The following is a 23,598-nucleotide window of genomic DNA, read 5'->3' as shown; positions in this document are numbered from 1 at the left end:
AGTCCTCCTTGTTAAAGAGAGAATCGACAGAGAGGCGCTCTGCAGACAGACGACGCCTTGCGCTTTACATTTTCAGATTATTTTAGAGAATCCGATGGAATTTTACAGCGTTACAGTCCAGATCACTGATATTAATGATAATGCACCAACCTTTGAAGAAGGGGAAATTAAATTTAAAATAAGTGAGTCAGCGATCACAGGAGCAAAATTTGTCCTACAAAGAGCTGAGGATCTTGATGTCGGCATGAATGATCTTCAAAGGTACGAATTAAAACCAACAGATAATTTCGCTCTGAAACTGCACAATAACGCTGATGGGAATAAAAACGTTGAGATGGTGCTGCAGAAGCCTTTAGACAGAGAGAAACAAGAGCAGATATCTCTTGTGTTAACGGCTGTAGATGGAGGAGAGCCGCAGATGTCAGGAACGATGCTGATTATCATCACAGTTTTAGACGCTAATGATAATGCCCCCGTTTTTACACAGCAAACATACAAGGCTACAGTTACTGAGAATTCACCTAAAGGAACAGTTGTTGCCACTGTTACAGCCTCAGATGCGGATCAAGGCTCTAACGGTAAAATAACATATTCAATCACGAATACATTTGATGATGTCAGGAAAGTATTTAAGATAAACAGGGAAAACGGAGAAGTTACTTTAGTTGGCAATATTGATTTTGAGAAGTCGCGAAATTTTCAGATAAATTTACTCGCTAGTGATGAGGGAGGACTCACAGATTCCTGTAAATTGATTGTTGATGTACAAGATGTAAATGACAACAATCCTGAAATTAACATAATGTCGAAGTCAACTGTTATATCAGAGGATGCCAAACTCAATACTGTCGTTACAATGATAAACATAGAGGACAAGGACACTGGAGAAAATGGAAAAGTGCAATGTTTTATAAGCGAAAACGTGCCATTCATTTTAAAATCATCCACAAATAATTTCTATAGTTTAGTGACAGACAGTGATTTAGACAGAGAGAGAGCCTCTGAGTATAACATCACAGTGACCTGCTCTGATGAGGGAGTACCCTCCCTCTCCAGCAGCGTCACTCTCACCTTACAGATCTCTGATGTAAATGATAACGCGCCTGTTTTTGAGAGGAGCTCATATGAGGCCTACATTGTAGAAAACAACACACCAGGTCTCTCTATATTCACTGTGAAAGCCAGAGACGCTGACTGGAACCAGAATGCCCGTCTTTCTTACATACTGGAGGACTCCTCTGTTAACGGAGTGCCAGTCTCCTCATATGTGTCCGTTAGTGCTGGTAGTGGAGTCATCCATGCAGTGCGCTCTTTTGACTATGAGCAGATCAAAGATTTCCAGTTCCGCGTCAAAGCTCAGGATGGAGGCTCCCCTCCACTCAGTAGCAATGTGAGTGTGAAAATAATGATCCAGGACCAGAACGACAACCCCCCTCAGGTTCTGTACCCAGTCCAGACTGGTGGCTCTCTGGTGGCTGAGATGGTGCCTCGTTCAGCAGATGTGGGCTATCTGGTCACTAAAGTGGTGGCTGTTGATGTGGACTCTGGACAGAATGCCTGGCTCTCCTATAAACTGCAGAAAGCCACAGACAGGGCGCTGTTTGAAGTGGGCTTACAGAATGGAGAAATAAGAACTATCCGCCAAGTCACTGATAAAGATGCTGTGAAACAAAGACTGACTGTTATAGTGGAGGACAACGGGCAGCCCTCTCGTTCAGCTACAATTATTGTTAACGTGGCGGTTGCGGACAGCTTCCCTGAAGTGCTGTCGGAGTTCACTGACTTTACACACGACAAGGAGTACAATGACAACCTGACTTTTTACTTAGTGTTGGCTTTGGCTGTAGTTTCCTTCCTCTTCATCACGTGTTTAGTGGTTATTATATCAGTGAAAATCTACAGATGGAGACAGTCTCGCGTCCTGTATCACTCCAATCTCCCTGTGATTCCATATTATCCTCCACGTTACTCAGACACTTTGGGGACAGGGACTCTCCAACACGTGTACAATTACGAGGTGTGCAGGACGACTGACTCCAGAAAGAGTGACTGTAAGTTCGGCAGAGCTGGTAGTCAGAACGTGCTGATAATGGACCCCAGTTCAACAGGGACGATGCAGCGGATACAGAGTGAAAAGAGCATCCTGGATGAACCAGACTCTCCTCTAGAGGTTAGACGACTTCAATACCATTTCAGTGTATGCTTGATTATTTAAAACGTCTTTAATGACACACAATTATTTTTTAACTAACAAAAGGGGAGCATGGCATTTTGGGTATACTTTTCGTTTAGGGGACCAGTTTCTATGCCCTATATTTCTATATACTGGTCACTTTTTCAGCTATGTTTATTCTCCAAAGGGACTTCGAATGCATTTTAACCTAAACCTATATTGAAAGACACCACGAGTTGTTTTGATATTAATAATTAATGAGTGTGGTAGAAGTAGTTGTAGTGATAATGGAAGTAGACGAAGGACCAAGTTCTGCTGTGTTGTGCTGGCTGTGAAAATAAATCTTCCTCTGGGACAATAAATCTAATCCATTTATTTTTAATAGTAATGTTTCACAATGGTTTTTCAGATATTTTAGCGCAATACAGAATCGTGTTCTTCGAACAGCTCCTGCAGTGTGAGAGCTTTGAGTAGATACACTTCAGAACTGCGGACAGCGACATAAATACTACAGCCACTCGTGCATCCTGTTTGTCAGCTGCCGTTTCCACAGTTTTAATATTGGTCTCTGTTCTTCTCATTATTTTTCATAGTCATCATGTAGAGAAACCGTTTCAGAGCTATATCCCCTTCCTGTCTTAAAATGGATTTTATATCCATCGCAATCCCCGATAGATCTGTAAGGTCTGATAAACATATTTCCTTTGATTGTGTATCTGTTATCTTCAATTATATTATTTTAATGACGAAGACAGTAAATAATATGAATATCAATCATGTTTTCCTCCTGTATTAGTTTGGAAAGTCCAATATATTTATTAGATGTGTTGTAACTAAATATCCAGATGGATTACACTAAGCTCTCCGGAGTTTAATTTTAGTTGGTGTTCTGCAGTTTTATACTATGGACTCATAGGGCCGCTGTTGACCAGAGTGTTGATGACTGAGTGCAGGGATGAAGCAGCACCTCCCATGTAACATCGACACAATACAGAGAGAACACGACGGGCAAAGAACGGATAAGTCTGGGTGTGGAACATTTTTATAAAGAAGATGAGACATTTCGACTTGCAGGACATTTGCTTCCAATGAGTGGGCTTTGAAAGTGATACCTTGTGATTTGGCACTGGAATTTAAGAGTTATATGTTTTTTTCTGGAGTATAATCAGACTGTGGAGCTTTACTGGGGAAAAAATCGGATAGAACAATGAATCGGCAAGTACTGTTGTTTATCTCTCTCCTTTCCCTCGGCGCCGTGGTCGGACAGGTCACCTACTCTATTCCCGAAGAAATGGCGAAAGGCTCTTTAGTGGGAAATATAGGACAAGATTTAGGTTTAGAAATAAAACGTTTGATGTCGGGAAAAGCTAAAATCTATACTAGGACCAGCGACGAGTACATCGAGCTGAACAGAGAAAGAGGAGTCCTCCTCGTCAAAGAGAGAATCGACAGAGAGGTGCTCTGTACAGAGACGGCGCTTTGCGCTTTACATTTTCAGATTATTTTAGAGAATCCGATGGAATTTTACCCGGTTACAGTCCAGATCACTGATATTAATGATAATGCACCAACCTTTGACAAAACTGAAATTGCATTTAAAATTAGTGAGTCAGCGGTCACCGGGGCAAAATTTGTGCTGGAAAGAGCTGAGGATCTCGATGTTGGAATTAATGGTGTTCAAAGCTATGAATTAAAACCAACAGATAATTTCGCTCTGAAACTGCACAATAACGCTGATGGGAATAAAAACGTTGAGATGGTGCTGCAGAAGCCTTTAGACAGAGAGAAACATGAGCAGATATCTCTTGTGTTAACGGCTGTAGATGGAGGAGAGCCGCAGATGTCAGGAACGATGCTGATTATCATCACAGTTTTAGACGTTAATGATAATGCCCCCGTTTTTACACAGCAAACATACAAGGCTACAGTTACTGAGAATTCACCTAAAGGAACAGTTGTTGCCACTGTTACAGCCTCAGATGCGGATCAAGGCTCGCACGGTAAAATAACATATTCAATCACGAATACATTAGGAAATGTCAGGAAAATATTTGAGGTAAATCAGGAAAGCGGCGAAGTTACTGTAATTGGAAATATTGACTTCGAAAAATCAAGACATTTTCAAATTAATCTACGTGCTATTGACGACGGAGGACTCACAGATTCATGTAAATTAATTGTTGATGTGAAAGATCTAAATGACAACAAGCCCGAAATTAACATAATGTCAAAGTCAACTGTTATATCAGAGGATGCCAAACTCAATACTGTCGTTACAATGATAAATGTCGAGGACCTGGATTCAGGAGAAAATGGTAATGTGAAATGTTTTATCAGCGAAAACATACCATTCCTTTTAAAAACATCAACCAATAATTTCTATAGTTTAGTAACAGACAGTGATCTGGATAGAGAGAGAGCCACTGATTATAATATTACGGTGACCTGCTCTGATGAGGGCGTGCCCTCCCTCTCCAGCAGCGTCACTCTCACCTTACAGATCTCTGATGTGAATGATAACGCGCCTGTCTTTGAGAGGAGCTCATATGAGGCCTACATTGTAGAAAACAACACACCGGGTCTCTCTATATTCACAGTGAAAGCCAGAGACGCTGACTGGAACCAGAATGCCCGTGTTTCTTACATACTGGAGGACTCCTCTGTTAGCGGAGTACCAGTCTCCTCATATGTGTCCGTTAGTGCTGATAGTGGAGTCATCGATGCACTGCGCTCTTTTGACTACGAGCAGATCAAAGATTTCCAGTTCCGCGTCAAAGCTCAGGATGGAGGCTCCCCTCCACTCAGTAGCAATGTGAGTGTGAAAATAATGATCCAGGACCAGAACGACAACCCCCCTCAGGTTCTGTACCCAGTCCAGACTGGTGGCTCTCTGGTGGCTGAGATGGTGCCTCGTTCAGCAGATGTGGGCTATCTGGTCACTAAAGTGGTGGCTGTTGATGTTGACTCTGGACAGAATGCCTGGCTCTCCTATAAACTGCAGAAAGCCACAGACAGGGCGCTGTTTGAAGTGGGCTTACAGAATGGAGAAATAAGAACTATCCGCCAAGTCACTGATAAAGATGCTGTGAAACAAAGACTGACTGTTATAGTGGAGGACAACGGGCAGCCCTCTCGTTCAGCTACAGTCATTGTTAACGTGGCGGTGGCGGACAGCTTCCCTGAAGTGCTGTCGGAGTTCACTGACTTTACACACGACAAGGAGTACAATGACAACCTGACTTTTTACTTAGTGTTGGCTTTGGCTGTAGTTTCCTTCCTCTTCATCACGTGTTTAGTGGTTATTATATCAGTGAAAGTCTACAGATGGAGACAGTCTCGCGTCCTGTATCACTCCAATCTCCCTGTGATTCCATATTATCCTCCACGTTACTCAGACACTTTGGGGACAGGGACTCTCCAACACGTGTACAATTACGAGGTGTGCAGGACGACTGACTCCAGAAAAAGTGACTGTAAGTTCGGCATAGCTGGTAGTCAGAACGTGCTGATAATGGACCCCAGTTCTACAGGGACGATGCAGCGGATACAGAGTGAAAAGAGCATCCTGGATGAACCAGACTCTCCTTTAGAGGTTAGTTAAACAATGTAGCTTCTTCTCCATGCCTTAATTTCTCTTTCAGTGTTTAGTTTCATAGATCGGAAACTGTTGGACATCCTTCCTCCATTTTCAGTACCATGGACAGCATCCTATTATCTACATTCTTGAGCAGTGATAGTCTGTTCTATTATTTCACACCCACGTTATTTTGACTGGGATGCATTGTGTGTTGTGGACTGAGAACTCACTTGGGGGTTACACTGATTTAACCTCATTTTGATACAGACTGTATAGTACACTTTTTATGACTTTCAATGGGAAATAGGTAGATACGGACATTTTAAACACTTTAATTTCGCATCAAAGTTTGTCTCCTTCTGCTCTGTTGTATAACATTTGTATTTTAAATGTGTTTGACTTGTCCTTTATTGGCAGTCTTGCTTGGAGTCTTTTTCGCTTTGAAGTGAGACATGGTGTTGGTATTTGACTGAACATCAGACAGACAGTTTCGGTATTTAATATTTTTATTATATACTCGGACTGATTGAGCATTGCACGTTAATAAAACTTGAATTATTTCAGCACCGCGGACAGCGAATTTTCTAGACCAATCGTTTTCCTCTCCATGTCCCTATTTAAATGTTCTATTAGTTTAATCCTTGAGGAGTTTTTACTTTTCATTTTGAAAAGCATATGCATTGTATCTTCTATACCAGTCAGATGTTGTTTGTGTTACAATCTACACATTGTTATGGCTCAGGAATCTTGAAACAAAAGGGAAGATTCGCCGTTTGTGCAGAGGATAATGTCACTTACACGGGTTTATTACTTTATTTCCAGTTATACTTTCCTAACAGTGAGTCTTCTGGACAGATTATTTCATTTTGGTTGTCTGCAGTTTTGTATTATGAACTCTTAGGGCCGCTGTTGACCAGAGTGTGCACGGCTCAGAGTAGGGTTGTAGCAGCACCTCCCATGTAACATCGACATAATGAAGAGAGAGCACGACGGGGAACAACAGACATTCGGGGTTTGTAGAATATCTGATAACAGCCACGACCTCCGACACATTTCTTTCCGCTGTTTGGATTATATAGCCTCGAAATTGATGTTCGACACTGCACTGGATTTGACTTTCTGGGATATATAGCCGGACTGTGGAACCTTGTTGGTAAACTACTCGGATAGAACAATGAAAGGACAAGCGCTGTTGTTTATCTGTCTCCTTTCCCTTGGCTCGGTAATTGGACAGGTCAGCTACACAATACCGGAGGAAATGTCGAAAGGGTCTTTAGTAGGTAATATAGCACAAGATTTAGGTTTAGAAACCAAACGTTTGACTTCTGGTAAAGCTCGAATTTATACCCGAGACAGCGACGAGTACATCGAGCTGAACAGAGAAAGAGGAGTCCTCCTTGTTAAAGAGAGAATCGACAGAGAGGCGCTCTGCAGACAGACGACGCCTTGCGCTTTACATTTTCAGATTATTTTAGAGAATCCGATGGAATTTTACAGCGTTACAGTCCAGATCACTGATATTAATGATAATGCACCAACCTTTGAAGAAGGGGAAATCAAATTTAAAATAAGTGAGTCCGCGATCACCGGAGCAAAATTTGTCCTAGAAAGAGCTGTGGATCTTGATGTCGGCATGAATGATCTTCAAAGGTACGAATTAAAACCAACAGATAATTTCGCTCTGAAACTGCACAATAACGCTGATGGGAATAAAAACGTTGAAATGGTGCTGCAGAAGCCTTTAGACAGAGAGAAACAAGAGCAGATATCTCTCGTGTTAACGGCTGTAGATGGAGGAGAGCCGCAGATGTCAGGAACGATGCTGATTATCATCACAGTTTTAGACGTTAATGATAATGCCCCCGTTTTTACACAGCAAACATACAAGGCTACAGTTACTGAGAATTCACCTAAAGGAACAGTTGTTGCCACTGTTACAGCCTCAGATGCAGATCAAGGCTCTAACGGTAAAATTACTTATTCAATTACGAATACATTAGATGATGTCAGGAAAATGTTTAAGATAAACAGGGAAAACGGGGAAGTTACTCTAATTGGAAATGTAGATTTTGAAGAGTCCCGTAATTTCCAAATAAATGTACGTGCTAGTGACGACGGGGGACTCACTGATTCTTGTAAATTGATTGTTGATGTACAGGATGTAAATGACAACAATCCTGAAATAAACATAATGTCAAAGTCAACTGTAATATCAGAGGATGCCAAACTCAGTACTGTCGTTACAATGATAAACATAGAGGACAAGGACACCGGAGAAAATGGAAAAGTGCTATGTTTTATAAGCGAAAACGTACCATTCATTTTGAAAACATCCACAAATAATTTCTATAGTTTAGTGACAGACAGTGATTTAGACAGAGAGAGAGCCTCTGAGTATAATATCACAGTGACCTGCTCTGATGAGGGAGTACCCTCCCTCTCCAGCAGCGTCACTCTCACCTTACAGATCTCTGATGTGAATGATAACGCGCCTGTTTTTGAGAGGAGCTCATATGAGGCCTACATTGTAGAAAACAACACACCAGGTCTCTCTATATTCACAGTGAAAGCCAGAGACGCTGACTGGAACCAAAATGCCCGTGTTTCTTACATACTGGAGGACTCCTCTGTTAACGGAGTACCAGTCTCCTCATATGTGTCCGTTAGTGCTGATAGTGGAGTCATCCATGCAGTGCGCTCTTTTGACTACGAGCAGATCAAAGATTTCCAGTTCCGCGTTAAAGCTCAGGATGGAGGCTCCCCTCCACTCAGTAGCAATGTGAGTGTGAAAATAATGATCCAGGACCAGAACGACAACCCTCCTCAGGTTCTGTACCCAGTCCAGACTGGTGGCTCTCTGGTGGCTGAGATGGTGCCTCGTTCAGCAGATGTGGGCTATCTGGTCACTAAAGTGGTGGCTGTTGATGTGGACTCTGGACAGAATGCCTGGCTCTCCTATAAACTGCAGAAAGCCACAGACAGGGCGCTGTTTGAAGTGGGCTTACAGAATGGAGAAATAAGAACTATCCGCCAAGTCACTGATAAAGATGCTGTGAAACAAAGACTGACTGTTATAGTGGAGGACAACGGGCAGCCCTCTCGTTCAGCTACAGTCATTGTTAACGTGGCGGTGGCGGACAGCTTCCCTGAAGTGCTGTCGGAGTTCACTGACTTTACACACGACAAGGAGTACAATGACAACCTGACGTTTTACTTAGTGTTGGCTTTGGCTGTAGTTTCCTTCCTCTTCATCACGTGTTTAGTGGTTATTATATCAGTGAAAATCTACAGATGGAGACAGTCTCGCGTCCTGTATCACTCCAATCTCCCTGTGATTCCATATTATCCTCCACGTTACTCAGACACTTTGGGGACAGGGACTCTCCAACACGTGTACAATTACGAGGTGTGCAGGACGACTGACTCCAGAAAGAGTGACTGTAAGTTCGGCAGAGCTGGTAGTCAGAACGTGCTGATAATGGACCCCAGTTCTACAGGGACGATGCAGCGGATACAGAGTGAAAAGAGCATCCTGGATGAACCAGACTCTCCTCTAGAGGTTAGAAATGTTTCCCTTTGGTTTCTGTCAAAGCTGTATGTTTAAATACAGTATATCTGCTCGCTGACAACTTAATTTCAGCACCTCGGACAGAGGCACTAACACACTTCCACTTTTTCTCTCTCTTCTCTCTTATTATACAGTTGGAATAATGTGCTTTCACTTGTGTTTATCAAGCATAGTTTTCATACTTATTCTTATTACTCCTATCATATTTGTGAATTATATGATTTTTATTATTCATTTTAAAGTGGTTTTATTTTTTCCAGTAATAATGCATCTTCTTAATCTATTTAAACTGATATTAGGTCTACCCTTCTTGTAATATCATTGTATCAACTCCATGGGCCGCTGTTGGTCAATGTGTTGTAGATGTAGGCAGGGTTTTAAACAGATCCTCCCATGTCATGTAGTTATTTCAGAGAAAGAAAAGGGGGGAAAGCACCGTTCACGGACAGATTGCCGTTTAGATGGACATATTGAGATTATAGACTCTGCTTCAAAAAATTTGGGATTGTACCGGGATTCATTTCATGTATTTTATTTTCACATGGAGATATTTGTATTGTGAAACGGATTTTAACACCCTTTCTTTGCGCAACCTAAACTGTGGATAGAACAATGAGACGGCAAGTACTGTTATTCATCTCGATCCTCTCTTTTGGTTCGGTTCTCGGTCAAGTCAGCTACTCTATTCCGGAAGAAATGGCAAAGGGTTCTGTAGTGGGCAACATAGCACGGGATTTAGGTCTGGATGTGAAAAGACTGAAGTCCGGTAAAGCCCGCATATTTACGGGCGACAGTGCAGAATACATCGAGCTGAGTAGAGACAGAGGAGTCCTGCTTGTGAAAGAGAGAATCGACAGAGAGTCGCTCTGCAGACAGACGACGCCTTGTGCTTTACATTTGCAGATTATTCTAGAAAACCCAATGCAGCTTTTTAGAATAACAGTAGAGATTACCGACATCAACGACAACAGCCCGAGTTTTAAAAATAACGAGAAACGCTTTGAAATTAGCGAATCTGCTGTTACAGGATCTAAATTTGTGTTAGAGAGAGCGGTTGATGCAGACATTGGCGTAAATGGCCTGAAAAATTACACCTTGAAACCTACAGACAATTTTTTACTGAAAATACAGAGTCATGCAGATGGAAATAAAAAGGTAGAAATGGTGTTACACACGCCGTTAGATCGAGAGAAAGAGGAACAGATATCATTGTTGTTAACAGCTGTAGATGGAGGAGAACCTCAGATGTCTGGTACAGTTAAGATTTATGTGACCGTGCTTGATGTAAACGACAATGCTCCTGTTTTTATGCAGTCGGTTTACAAAGCAGCCATAGCGGAAAATTCTCAGAAAGGGACAACCTTAACAACAGTCAGTGCTTCTGATGCAGATAAAGGAACAAACGGGGAAGTTTCTTATTCAGTATCGACCACTATGGACAGTATGTCTGATATATTTACAATCAATGAAAACGGTGAAGTAACATTAGTTGGGGCAGTTGACTTTGAAAAAGCCAAGTATTACCAAATTGATATTGAGGCTAAAGACAGTGGTGGTCTTTCTGATTCAAGTAAGATTATTGTTGATGTTATAGATATTAATGATAATAAGCCTGTAATCAGTATACTTTCAAAATCTGATTCAATCCCAGAAGACTCTCCCCAAAATACAGTTATAGTTATGTTCAGTGTCCTTGACCCAGATTCAAGTAACAATGGTCAAGTGAACTGCAGAATAAATGGCAACATACCATTTACTATTACAACTTCTTCAAATGACTTCTATAGTTTAGTGACAGACAGTGAACTGGACAGAGAGAGAGCTTCTCAGTATAATATCACAGTGACCTGCTCTGATGAGGGAGTCCCCTCCCTCTCCAGCAGCGTCACTCTCACCTTACAGATCTCTGATGTGAATGATAACGCGCCTGTCTTTGAGAGGAGCTCATATGAGGCCTACATTGTAGAAAACAACACACCAGGTGTCTCTATATTCACAGTGAAAGCCAGAGACGCTGACTGGAACCAGAATGCCCGTGTTTCATACATACTGGAGGACTCCTCAGTTAACGGAGTGCCAGTCTCCTCATATGTGTCCGTTAGTGCTGATAGTGGAGTCATCCATGCAGTGCGCTCTTTTGACTACGAGCAGATCAAAGATTTCCAGTTCCGCGTCAAAGCTCAGGATGGAGGCTCCCCTCCACTCAGTAGCAATGTGAGTGTGAAAATAATGATCCAGGACCAGAACGACAACTCTCCTCAGGTTCTGTACCCAGTCCAGACTGGTGGCTCTCTGGTGGCTGAGATGGTGCCTCGTTCAGCAGATGTGGGCTATCTGGTCACTAAAGTGGTGGCTGTTGATGTGGACTCTGGACAGAATGCCTGGCTCTCCTATAAACTGCAGAAAGCCACAGACAGGGCGCTGTTTGAAGTGGGCTTACAGAATGGAGAAATAAGAACTATCCGCCAAGTCACTGATAAAGATGCTGTGAAACAAAGACTGACTGTTATAGTGGAGGACAACGGGCAGCCCTCTCGTTCAGCTACAGTCATTGTTAACGTGGCGGTGGCAGACAGCTTCCCTGAAGTGCTGTCGGAGTTCACTGACTTTACACACGACAAGGAGTACAATGACAACCTGACGTTTTACTTAGTGTTGGCTTTGGCTGTAGTTTCCTTCCTCTTCATCACGTGTTTAGTGGTTATTGTATCAGTGAAAATCTACAGATGGAGACAGTCTCGCGTCCTGTATCACTCCAATCTCCCTGTGATTCCATATTATCCTCCACGTTACTCAGACACTTTGGGGACAGGGACTCTCCAACACGTGTACAATTACGAGGTGTGCAGGACGACTGACTCCAGAAAGAGTGACTGTAAGTTCGGCAGAGCTGGTAGTCAGAACGTGCTGATAATGGACCCCAGTTCTACAGGGACGATGCAGCGGATACAGAGTGAAAAGAGCATCCTGGATGAACCAGACTCTCCTCTAGAGGTTAGTCTCATGGAGTGACACAAAGTTTTGCATTACTCCTTTAATGGCAGCACTTTTTGCATCTATTTATTATGTTACACACTAAACTTGGGCCTCTTGCAAATCTTGGAATCATAATGTAATGACTTGTGCTTTCTTCTTAGTTTTCCATCCTTACAACCTACCTTTTCTAAAGAAACGTTCATGAGCCACTCACAGTTGAATGTCGTGACTGCTAAATTCAGTAACATTTAAGTTTTGTTCTTTATATTTTAACCATACGTTGGGGGTGTGAAAACAGTGGGTATAAATCCCGGATTTTACGGAACTGTCCAGTATCAGCTTTTTTTGTGACTGTGTTGTTTGCTAAGTTTGTTAAACATTTAATAGGAAATTTACATGAAGAAATGTCTTTAGAAAATTACAGAATGACACAAAGAACAGTCTTGTTTTGGCTGACTTGTCCCTTGTTAGATCACCCAATATTGGAAATTGTAAATGTGTGAGACTTAGATGAGGTAGACTTTTTCAAGATTGTTTCATTCAAGCCAAGCTTCAGATTGTACTGGCAACTTATTTTTTCTAGACTGTATAGAAAACTCAGCCCACATCAAAAAGTGTTTTTTCAAATAGTCTAATTTAAATGAAATGAGATCTGTCTTTATCTGATTTATGAAAAGATTTTTGACTGTGGACTTCTTGTAAACTCAAAAACTAGATCAATTTTCAGTTTTTATTTTATTGTGCACTTTTTCATCAGCTGTTTCCACCTTTGTGGATTTTAATATAATATTTGATAAAGGCACATGTGACTTTTGTTTATTAATCTCTTTCGGAATAAGTATACCAATTATTTGCACCATTGCAACACTGAAACAGCCTCACATCTTTTAAACCATGGGTCTTGCCTACTGGGAGATATATTGTGCATTTAGCACCATTGTCGTGGATAGTGCTACCTTGAGAGGGATACTGCAAAAGATATCCAGTGTAACAGGTGAAGAATTGTGCATTTAGAGACAATTGTTCCAAATAGTATATTGTTAAATAGTGGGGGAAGATGTGACCATATTTAAGTTACCCAGGAAAAACATGAGGATACCTACTGATCTTCTGGGGGGCATTATTGAAATTGTCTACAATGAGTTCTTCAGTATCTTTTCTATTCAGACCAGAAACACCTACTAGCATGAGACTGAACTGTTGTTCTGGCTGTACTTGTTTGGTGAATGGATTAATTTAAAACATATTCCTACCAGAGTTATCCTTGCTGAGCATGTTGTTTGCATTGTCTACCTGTGAATATGGTGATGAGTCGCCTTGTGCTCCATTTCTGCAGAAAAAAACTACTTCCGGTGAACATTTTTAGTTGCCTAAATTATCAGCTTGGTTCTGGTCATTGCTGACAAGATTTTAAGTTATCAAGCTACTGAAGGATAGCCTGTATGTTTCTTTCCAGTGGTCAGTTTATCATCTTAACTGCCAAAGAGATTATTAATCACATATAATGTAAATGATTTACCAACATTTGATGATATATTTTTTTATGATTTCCTTGTAAGAGACTAATCACTTCATTATTTGAATTTCATCTCTGTCTTCAATTAAAAGGGGACTGTTAAGTTCATAGTAAGTTGGCATTTATTTAAGAGATAAGATTTTAGGATTTAACTGTTACTGAACAACTCCACAAGACCCATGTATTCTTTGTTCCAGGATTACTCTTAATTAAAAAAAACGACATACTTACCAAATGCAGTAACTGAACTCCCCATGTGGTTATCTGCATAATATCATATGTCCTTTTAATTCAGAAGTTACATATTATTTAATTTCTTAGAAAATATGGCGTTGTTTGATTAATTTTTCTTTTTTTAATAGCTGAAAGGTATATTTCTTTCTTCGACTGCATTGTGTAGTTTTCTGCACTGCATGTGTTTGGACTCTCAGGGCCGCTGTTGGCCAGTGTAGAAGCTTCCTCCCATCATTTGTTACATTTAACAGAGAAAGAGACACACATACAGCACACAAGCGTCGTTGTCAAAACCGGGAGATATCCGCGCTGCGATTCATTTATTTCGGACTGCAGATACACGAAGGTCATCAATCTTTCTCTGGATCACTTTGGTATATCTCGCTTTGGAATATCTCTTTACATCTACAGTTTTTGTCGAAGATAAAATGTGGGACAGAACAATGAGACGGCAAGTACTGTTGTTCATCTCGATTTTTTCCCTCAGCTCAGTGTTCGGGCAGGTCACATACTCCATTCCTGAGGAAATGTCAAAAGGCTCTCTAGTTGGTAACATAGCGCTGGATTTAGGTTTAGACGTGAAAAGATTGAAGTCCGGTAAAGCTCGCATATATACAGGGGACAATGCAGAATACATCGAGCTGAATAAAGACAGAGGAGTCCTGCTTGTGAAAGAGAGAATCGACAGAGAGTCGCTATGTGGACAGACAACACCTTGCGCTTTACATCTTCAAATTACACTGGAAGACCCGATTGAATTCTTTACTGTCACAGTCGAAATAAATGACATTAACGATAATGCGCCCAGCTTTAAAAAGGATGAGATGAAATTTAGGATCAGTGAGTCGGCTGTGATTGGGGCAAAATTTGTGCTAGAAAGAGCTATGGATCTAGATGTGGGTGTGAACGGATTGCAGAGTTATTCGCTGAAACCTACAGATAATTTTCATCTCAAACTCCAAAATCAGCAAGATGGGAGTAAAAAAGTGGAGATGGTTTTGCAAAAACATCTAGACCGAGAGGCGCAAGAGCACCTCTCTTTAACCCTCACAGCTATTGACGGCGGTGATCCTCAGCTGTCGGGAACAATGCGAGTAGAAATTTCAGTGTTAGACGTTAATGACAATGCCCCAGTATTTACGCAGGAAGTATATAAGGTTACTATAGCGGAGACTGCTCCAAAAGGCACAGTTTTGAGTACCGTTAATGCTATAGATGCAGATCAAGGTTCCAATGGCAAAGTGTCGTATTCAATTACAAACACTTTGGATGATGTCCCTCTTATGTTTAAAATCGACGAAGAAAATGGTGTTGTAGCTTTATCTGGAAACCTGGATTATGAAAAGGCACAGCAATATGAAATACACGTACAAGCTAGTGATGATGGAGGACTAACAGATTCGTGTAAAATTATTGTAGAGGTGACCGATACGAACGACAATCACCCGTCTATTAATATTATGTCTAAAACTAATTCAATATCAGAAGATTCTAGGACAGGAACTGTCATAACTATATTTAATGTTGAAGATCCTGACTCTGGAGAAAATGGTAAAGTTTCGTGTAGTATCAAAGAACACATGCCATTTCTGATGAAAACAACGTCGAAAAAATTCTTTAGCCTAGTAACAGACAGTGAATTAGACAGAGAGAGAGCCTCTGAGTATAATATCACAGTGACCTGCTCTGATGAAGGAGTACCCTCCCTCTCCAGCAGCGTCACTCTCACCTTACAGATCTCTGATGTGAATGATAACGCGCCTGTTTTCGAGAGGAGCTCATATGAGGCCTACATTGTAGAAAACAACACACCGGGTCTCTCTATATTCACAGTGAAAGCCAGAGACGCTGACTGGAACCAGAATGCCCGTGTTTCTTACTTACTGGAGGACTCCTCTGTTAACGGAGTGCCAGTCTCCTCATATGTGTCCGTTAGTGCTGATAGTGGAGTCATTCATGCAGTGCGCGCTTTAGACTACGAGCAGATCAAAGATTTCCAGTTCCGCGTCAAAGCTCAGGATGGAGGCTCCCCTCCACTCAGTAGCAATGTGAGTGTGAAAATAATGATCCAGGACCAGAACGACAACCCTCCTCAGGTTCTGTACCCAGTCCAGACTGGTGGCTCTCTGGTGGCTGAGATGGTGCCTCGTTCAGCAGATGTGGGCTATCTGGTCACTAAAGTGGTGGCTGTTGATGTGGACTTTGGACAGAATGCCTGGCTCTCCTATAAACTGCAGAAAGCCACAGACAGGGCGCTGTTTGAAGTGGGCTTACAGAATGGAGAAATAAGAACTATCCGCCAAGTCACTGATAAAGATGCTGTGAAACAAAGACTGACTGTTATAGTGGAGGACAACGGGCAGCGCTCTCGTTCAGCTACAGTCATTGTTAACGTGGCGGTGGCGGACAGCTTCCCTGAAGTGCTGTCGGAGTTCACTGACTTTACACACGACAAGGAGTACAATGACAACCTGACTTTTTACTTAGTGTTGGCTTTGGCTGTAGTTTCCTTCCTCTTCATCACATGTTTAGTGGTTATTATATCAGTGAAAATCTACAGATGGAGACAGTCTCGCGTCCTGTATCACTCCAATCTCCCTGTGATTCCATATTATCCTCCACGTTACTCAGACACTTTGGGGACAGGGACTCTCCAACATGTGTACAATTACGAGGTGTGCAGGACGACTGACTCCAGAAAGAGTGACTGTAAGTTCGGCAGAGCTGGTAGTCAGAACGTGCTGATAATGGACCCCAGTTCTACAGGGACGATGCAGCGGATACAGAGTGAAAAGAGCATCCTGGATGAACCAGACTCTCCTCTAGAGGTTAGACATTTATAACAATGACAATGTTTCGTTTTCATGCAAATCAAACTGGTGGTACTGGTTCATTTATATCATAAGACACTGCTATCAGCAACAGTCTGAGACAGAGCATATATAAATCCTTGAAAAATGTAGATAATGCTTCTATGTTCCCATTATTCAGCACCATGGACAGCGACACTTAAGTCCGCTAACACCATTAAGTTTACCCGTGAGTTGTGTTTTTATTTTCCGTTTCTTCCTCATATCTTCTTCTCATGTAGTCCACAATTTGAAACACTGCTTTTGTGATTACAGCATTCAGATATGTTACTAAACCTCTTCACTACAGTGTTATCAAAGTCTGTGTTTTGGGAAACATAATTATACTAAATCAATGGCCAAATTAAATCTGTTTTTAGTTCAGCTTTATTACCAGTGTCTCTTTGCACTAAAGTGTTTCTGTGATACGTCTTGTTGTAATTTGTACTTTCAACTCAAAGGGTCGCTGTTGGCAAGCGTGTTGCGATGAACTAGGCGTTATTTTTTCTGTTTGTGTCCTGCCCCTCCATGTCGATGCGTTGGACATACTCAGATAAAGGCAGAATACATGGTCTGCGCTCATAAAGCGCTCTGCGAGGAATGATATAACTGGATACACTGTTTTTCTTCCTATATTCGGATTACCGACTGTTTTTTGTTATCTGCGTTCGTTTTTACTGCATTGGAAATGCTTTTGTCTTAATGGTTCAGGAAACGACGTCGGACAGAACAATGAGACGGCAAGTACTGTTGTTTCTCTCGGTCCTATGTCTCAGCTACGTGCTCGGGCAGGTCAGCTATTCCATTCCCGAAGAAATGACCAAAGGATCTGTAGTTGGTAACATAGCGAATGATTTAGGTTTAGATCTTAAAAGGCTGAAATCAGGTAAGGCTCGTGTCTATACAGGAGCCAGTGTAGAATACATCGGGTTGAATAAAGAAAGGGGAGTCCTCCTTATCCAAGAGAGAATCGACAGAGAGGCTTTATGTGGCGAGACGACGCCTTGTGCTTTACATTTCCAGTTAATTCTGGAAAACCCAATGGAATTGTTTCGTGTAACGGTGGAGATTACGGACATAAACGATAATACCCCCAGTTTTACTAATGCAGAAAAACGCTTTGAAATCAGCGAGTCCGCTGTGATAGGATCGAAATTCATATTAGAGAAAGCTATTGATTCTGACATCGGCAATAATGGCTTACAACAATACTCTCTTACTCCAACTGATAACTTTGTATTAAAACTAGAAAATCAGGCAGATGGTAGTAAAAAGGTAGAGATGGTTCTACAGAAGCCTTTAGATCGAGAAAAGCAGGAATACATATCGCTGTTATTAACTGCTGTAGATGGAGGAGAGCCGCAGATGTCAGGGACAATGCAGATATTTGTCAATGTATTAGATGTGAATGACAACGCACCTACATTCGCTAAACCGCTTTATAGAGCAAAAATACTAGAAAATTCTCCCAAAGGCACCAGCGTAACTACTGTAAGTGCATCTGATAAAGACATCGGCTCGAACAGAGAAGTATCATATCTGATATCTACCAGCAAACGTGTTTTATCTGAATTATTTAAGATTAATTCGAAAACTGGTGAAATTATCCTGATCGGTGAACTAGATTATGAAAAGGCAAAAAATTATCAAATGGATATTGAAGCTGTAGACAGCGGTGGACTCTCTGATTCAACAAAAGTAATAGTTGATGTTATTGATATAAATGATAATAATCCTCATATAAACATTGTTTCTAAATCAGAATCCATATTAGAGGACTCTCCTCCAAACACTGTTATAGCTATGTTAAGTGTAAATGATCCAGATTCAGAGAATAACGGAGAGGTAGAGTGTAATATAGACGGTAACATTCCCTTCAAAATACAGACTACATTAAATGGATTTTATACTTTAGTTACAGAGGTAGCTTTAGATAGAGAGGTCTCGTCTCAGTATAATATAACAGTGACCTGCTCTGATGAGGGAGTACCCTCCCTCTCCAGCAGCGTCACTCTCACCTTACAGATCTCTGACGTGAATGATAACGCGCCTGTTTTTGAGAGGAGCTCATATGAGGCCTACATTGTAGAAAACAACACACCAGGTCTCTCTATATTCACAGTGAAAGCCAGAGACGCTGACTGGAACCAGAATGCCCGTGTTTCTTACATACTGGAGGACTCCTCTGTTAACGGAGTGCCAGTCTCCTCATATGTGTCCGTTAGTGCTGATAGTGGAGTCATCCATGCAGTGCGCTCTTTTGACTACGAGCAGATCAAAGATTTCCAGTTCCGCGTCAAAGCTCAGGATGGAGGCTCCCCTCCACTCAGTAGCAATGTGAGTGTGAAAATAATGATCCAGGACCAGAACGACAACCCTCCTCAGGTTCTGTACCCAGTCCAGACTGGTGGCTCTCTGGTGGCTGAGATGGTGCCTCGTTCAGCAGATGTGGGCTATCTGGTCACTAAAGTGGTGGCTGTTGATGTGGACTCTGGACAGAATGCCTGGCTCTCCTATAAACTGCAGAAAGCCACAGACAGGGCGCTGTTTGAAGTGGGCTTACAGAATGGAGAAATAAGAACTATCCGCCAAGTCACTGATAAAGATGCTGTGAAACAAAGACTGACTGTTATAGTGGAGGACAACGGGCAGCCCTCTCGTTCAGCTACAGTCATTGTTAACGTGGCGGTGGCGGACAGCTTCCCTGAAGTGCTGTCGGAGTTCACTGACTTTACACACGACAAGGAGTACAATGACAACCTGACTTTTTACTTAGTGTTGGCTTTGGCTGTAGTTTCCTTCCTCTTCATCACGTGTTTAGTGGTTATTATATCAGTGAAAATCTACAGATGGAGACAGTCTCGCGTCCTGTATCACTCCAATCTCCCTGTGATTCCATATTATCCTCCACGTTACTCAGACACTTTGGGGACAGGGACTCTCCAACACGTGTACAATTACGAGGTGTGCAGGACGACTGACTCCAGAAAGAGTGACTGTAAGTTCGGCAGAGCTGGTAGTCAGAACGTGCTGATAATGGACCCCAGTTCTACAGGGACGATGCAGCGGATACAGAGTGAAAAGAGCATCCTGGATGAACCAGACTCTCCTCTAGAGGTTGGTCATATGGATTAATTTCAGATGTAACCTGTGTACATGTTCTCTGTGTCTGATCATTTCCCCACTAGGCGCCATTTAGCGCTTGTTCGAAATCAGCACCATGGACAGAGGCTTTAGTGTGTCCCTAGAATCTTTCTGCGTGTGTGTGTGTGTGTGTGTGTGTGTGTGTGTGTGTGTGTGTGTGTGTGTGTGTTTAATGCTGTTTCCACTGGGCTGTCTATCTATATATTGTAGAGTGAACACTTTTACAAAAACATGTGAAGTAAGGGTTTACAAATATTTTGGTACTACATACCGGTGGCACAAACTATAATTTGAATGTAACTCTACTTCAGTATATCACATGACTTCGTAGTATGTCCTTTTCCCTGTCATAACCGAAGTCACTATTTACGTTTTTAACTAAAATATAAAGTAACCCATCAATTATACAGTTTTGCATGTATTTTATGAATTATTTGATTGCCATTTGCTCTTCGTACTTAGAGAATATTATTATCAAGAGTAGTTTTCTTTTTCTCCTGGCGTTTTCTGTAGTTCATTACTGTGTACTCTTAGGGCCGCTGTTGGCCAGTCTGTTGATGTTTCACGGAGGATTTGAAGAGAAACCTCCCCCATCATGATGATATCAGAGAGAGAAAGGCAGACAGTGTTGTATCGTCGGCGTTCAGTTAAACGAGACAGTGCTGAAGCTTCTGTTTTCCTTACCGATTTGGACGATTGTGGAGTAGCACCATATACTCGTGTTTTTATCAAAAGTGATGGACCATAAATATCCGCTCATCGTGGAACAAAATTCGTCCTATTAAATTTCGCAAGGAAAATGTCGGACAGAACAATGAGACGGCAAGTACTGTTGTTTTCCTTGGTGCTTCATCTCACTTCAGTGCTCGGTCAAGTCAGCTACTCAATCCCTGAGGAAATGCCGAGTGGCTCTTTAGTCGGTAATATTGCTCAGGATTTAGGTTTAGATATAAAACGACTGAAATCAGGTAACGCTCGCGTCTATACCGGAGACAGTACGGGATACATCGAGCTAAATAAAGAACGAGGAGTCCTCCTTATCAAAGACAGAATAGACAGGGAAGCGATTTGCAGACAGACTACGCCTTGTGCTTTACATTTTCAGATCATTTTGGAGAACCCCATGGAGTTCTACAGTATCACAGTCGAGATTACCGATGTAAATGACAATCCTCCCACCTTTGAAGAAAATGAAGTCAGTTTTAAAATCAGCGAATCAGCTGTAATTGGAGCAAAATTTGTATTAGACAGAGCAATAGATCTTGATGTCGGTAAAAATGGTCTGCAAAAATACGAGCTTAAACCTACCGACAATTTTGTACTGAAACGGGACAGTCAAGGTGATGGAACAGAAAAGGTTGAAATGGTTTTACAAAAGTCCCTTGACAGAGAAAAAGAAGAGTCGATATATTTAGTTTTAACAGCTTTTGACGGAGGAGACCCGCAAATGTCAGGAACAATTCGGATTTTCATCACGGTGTTAGATGCCAATGATAATGCACCTGTTTTCACACAGTCTACCTACACAGCCACTGTTTTTGAAAATGCCTCAGAGGGGACGGTTGTCACCAGCGTTACTGCGTCAGATGCAGATTATGGAATTAATGGTAGAATAAAATATTTGATAACAAATAGTTTAGATCAAGCCCATGTACTGTTTCAGATAAACGAAGAGAGCGGTGAAATTAAATTGATTGGAAACATTGATTATGAAAATGCCCGGAATTATCATATTAACATACGTGCAAGTGATGATGGTGGACTTACAGATTCGTGTAAAGTCATAGTTGAAGTGGTTGATATGAATGACAACAAACCAACCATTAATATTATGTCTAAATCAAACATGATATCTGAACACTCCAAACTGAATACCGTTGTAGCAATGATGAACGTTCAGGACCCGGATTCAAATGAAAACGGTAAAGTTCACTGTTTTATCAACGATAACACCCCTTTGACTATAAAGTCATCATCAAATAATTTCTATAGTTTAGTGACAGACAGTGATTTAGACAGAGAGACAGCCTCTGAGTATAATATCACAGTGACCTGCTCTGATGAGGGAGTACCCTCCCTCTCCAGCAGCGTCACTCTCACCTTACACATCTCTGACGTGAATGATAACGCGCCTGTTTTTGAGAAGAGCTCATATGAGGCCTACATTGTAGAAAACAACACACCAGGTCTCTCTATATTCACAGTGAAAGCCAGAGACGCTGACTGGAACCAGAATGCCCGTGTTTCTTACATACTGGAGGACTCCTCTGTAAACGGAGTGCCAGTCTCCTCATATGTGTCCGTTAGTGCTGATAGTGGAGTCATCCATGCAGTGCGCTCTTTTGACTACGAGCAGATCAAAGATTTCCAGTTCCGCGTCAAAGCTCAGGATGGAGGCTCCCCTCCACTCAGTAGCAATGTGAGTGTGAAAATAATGATTCAGGACCAGAACGACAACCCTCCTCAGGTTCTGTACCCAGTCCAGACTGGTGGCTCTCTGGTGGCTGAGATGGTGCCTCGTTCAGCAGATGTGGGCTATCTGGTCACTAAAGTGGTGGCTGTTGATGTGGACTCTGGACAGAATGCCTGGCTCTCCTATAAACTACAGAAAGCCACAGACAGGGCGCTGTTTGAAGTGGGCTTACAGAATGGAGAAATAAGAACTATCCGCCAAGTCACTGATAAAGATGCTGTGAAACAAAGACTGACTGTTATAGTGGAGGACAACGGGCAGCCCTCTCGTTCAGCTACAGTCATTGTTAACGTGGCGGTGGCGGACAGCTTCCCTGAAGTGCTGTCGGAGTTCACTGACTTTACACACGACAAGGAGTACAATGACAACCTGACTTTTTACTTAGTGTTGGCTTTGGCTGTAGTTTCCTTCCTCTTCATCACGTGTTTAGTGGTCATTATATCAGTGAAAATCTACAGATGGAGACAGTCTCGCGTCCTGTATCACTCCAATCTCCCTGTGATTCCATATTATCCTCCACGTTACTCAGACACTTTGGGGACAGGGACTCTCCAACACGTGTACAATTACGAGGTGTGCAGGACGACTGACTCCAGAAAGAGTGACTGTAAGTTCGGCAGAGCTGGTAGTCAGAACGTGCTGATAATGGACCCCAGTTCTACAGGGACGATGCAGCGGATACAGAGTGAAAAGAGCATCCTGGATGAACCAGACTCTCCTCTAGAGGTTAGACTGCAATGCTTGCATTGAATACTGAACCTTAAATCATGACATAATTTTCTGTGTGTAAAGTGACATCTATCTTTTTTTTCTGACACAAAAGCTAATTATTTGTGTATGTGGGACAGTATCAGTAGAAGTAATTAGTGTTAAGTTCTAGGTTTTGGTTTTCGTAGTTCAATTTTATCCTTTTTGGACCTTCAATCAATACGCATAATTTCATCAGATTACACTATTACAAACTGCAGTATTTTACTGCAAACAGTTATGTGGCTAAATCATAAATATATATCACAGACTAATATCTTACGGAGACTAATACTGTTGTACTTCTAGGCTTACTACTACTACTACTACTAACAACAACA

The 23,598-nt window shown here is 41.8% G+C and overlaps 3 protein-coding genes across 11 annotated transcripts in view; all 3 read left to right on the top strand.

The window, feature by feature from the left end:
• The window catches only part of LOC127374235 (protocadherin beta-16-like), a 30,314-nt gene extending 27,734 nt beyond the window's left edge, over nt 1-2,580 (top strand). Inside the window, exon 2 of the mRNA XM_051419385.1 lies at nt 1,439-2,580. Within this exon, the coding sequence (XP_051275345.1) occupies nt 1,439-2,215 (777 nt within the window). The 3' untranslated portion in view covers nt 2,216-2,580. The remainder of the gene's footprint in view (nt 1-1,438) is intronic.
• The window catches only part of LOC127374227 (protocadherin gamma-C5), a 145,348-nt gene that overhangs the window by 44,514 nt on the left and 77,236 nt on the right, over nt 1-23,598 (top strand). For 4 of the 9 annotated variants that reach the window (XM_051419325.1, XM_051419330.1, XM_051419326.1 and 1 more), the window contains one exon: nt 16,720-16,872. In XM_051419325.1, the coding sequence (XP_051275285.1) occupies nt 16,720-16,872 (153 nt within the window). Of the gene's footprint in view, nt 1-3,168; nt 5,613-6,679; nt 9,310-16,719; nt 16,873-17,442; nt 20,011-20,623; nt 23,237-23,598 lie in introns of those variants that run through there. The other 5 variants (XM_051419324.1, XM_051419337.1, XM_051419336.1 and 2 more) reach the window with 5 other exon arrangements.
• Nucleotides 1-23,598, top strand: part of LOC127374258 (protocadherin beta-16-like) — a 41,403-nt gene that overhangs the window by 14,681 nt on the left and 3,124 nt on the right. The gene's annotated exons all lie outside the window — the stretch shown is intronic.

This window comes from Dicentrarchus labrax, unplaced genomic scaffold, assembly GCF_905237075.1.
Source record: "Dicentrarchus labrax unplaced genomic scaffold, dlabrax2021, whole genome shotgun sequence".
In the NCBI taxonomy this organism is placed as follows: Eukaryota; Metazoa; Chordata; class Actinopteri; family Moronidae; genus Dicentrarchus; species Dicentrarchus labrax.
Note: the sequence above shows the minus strand (reverse complement) of the source record. Positions and strands in the feature narration are given on the sequence as shown.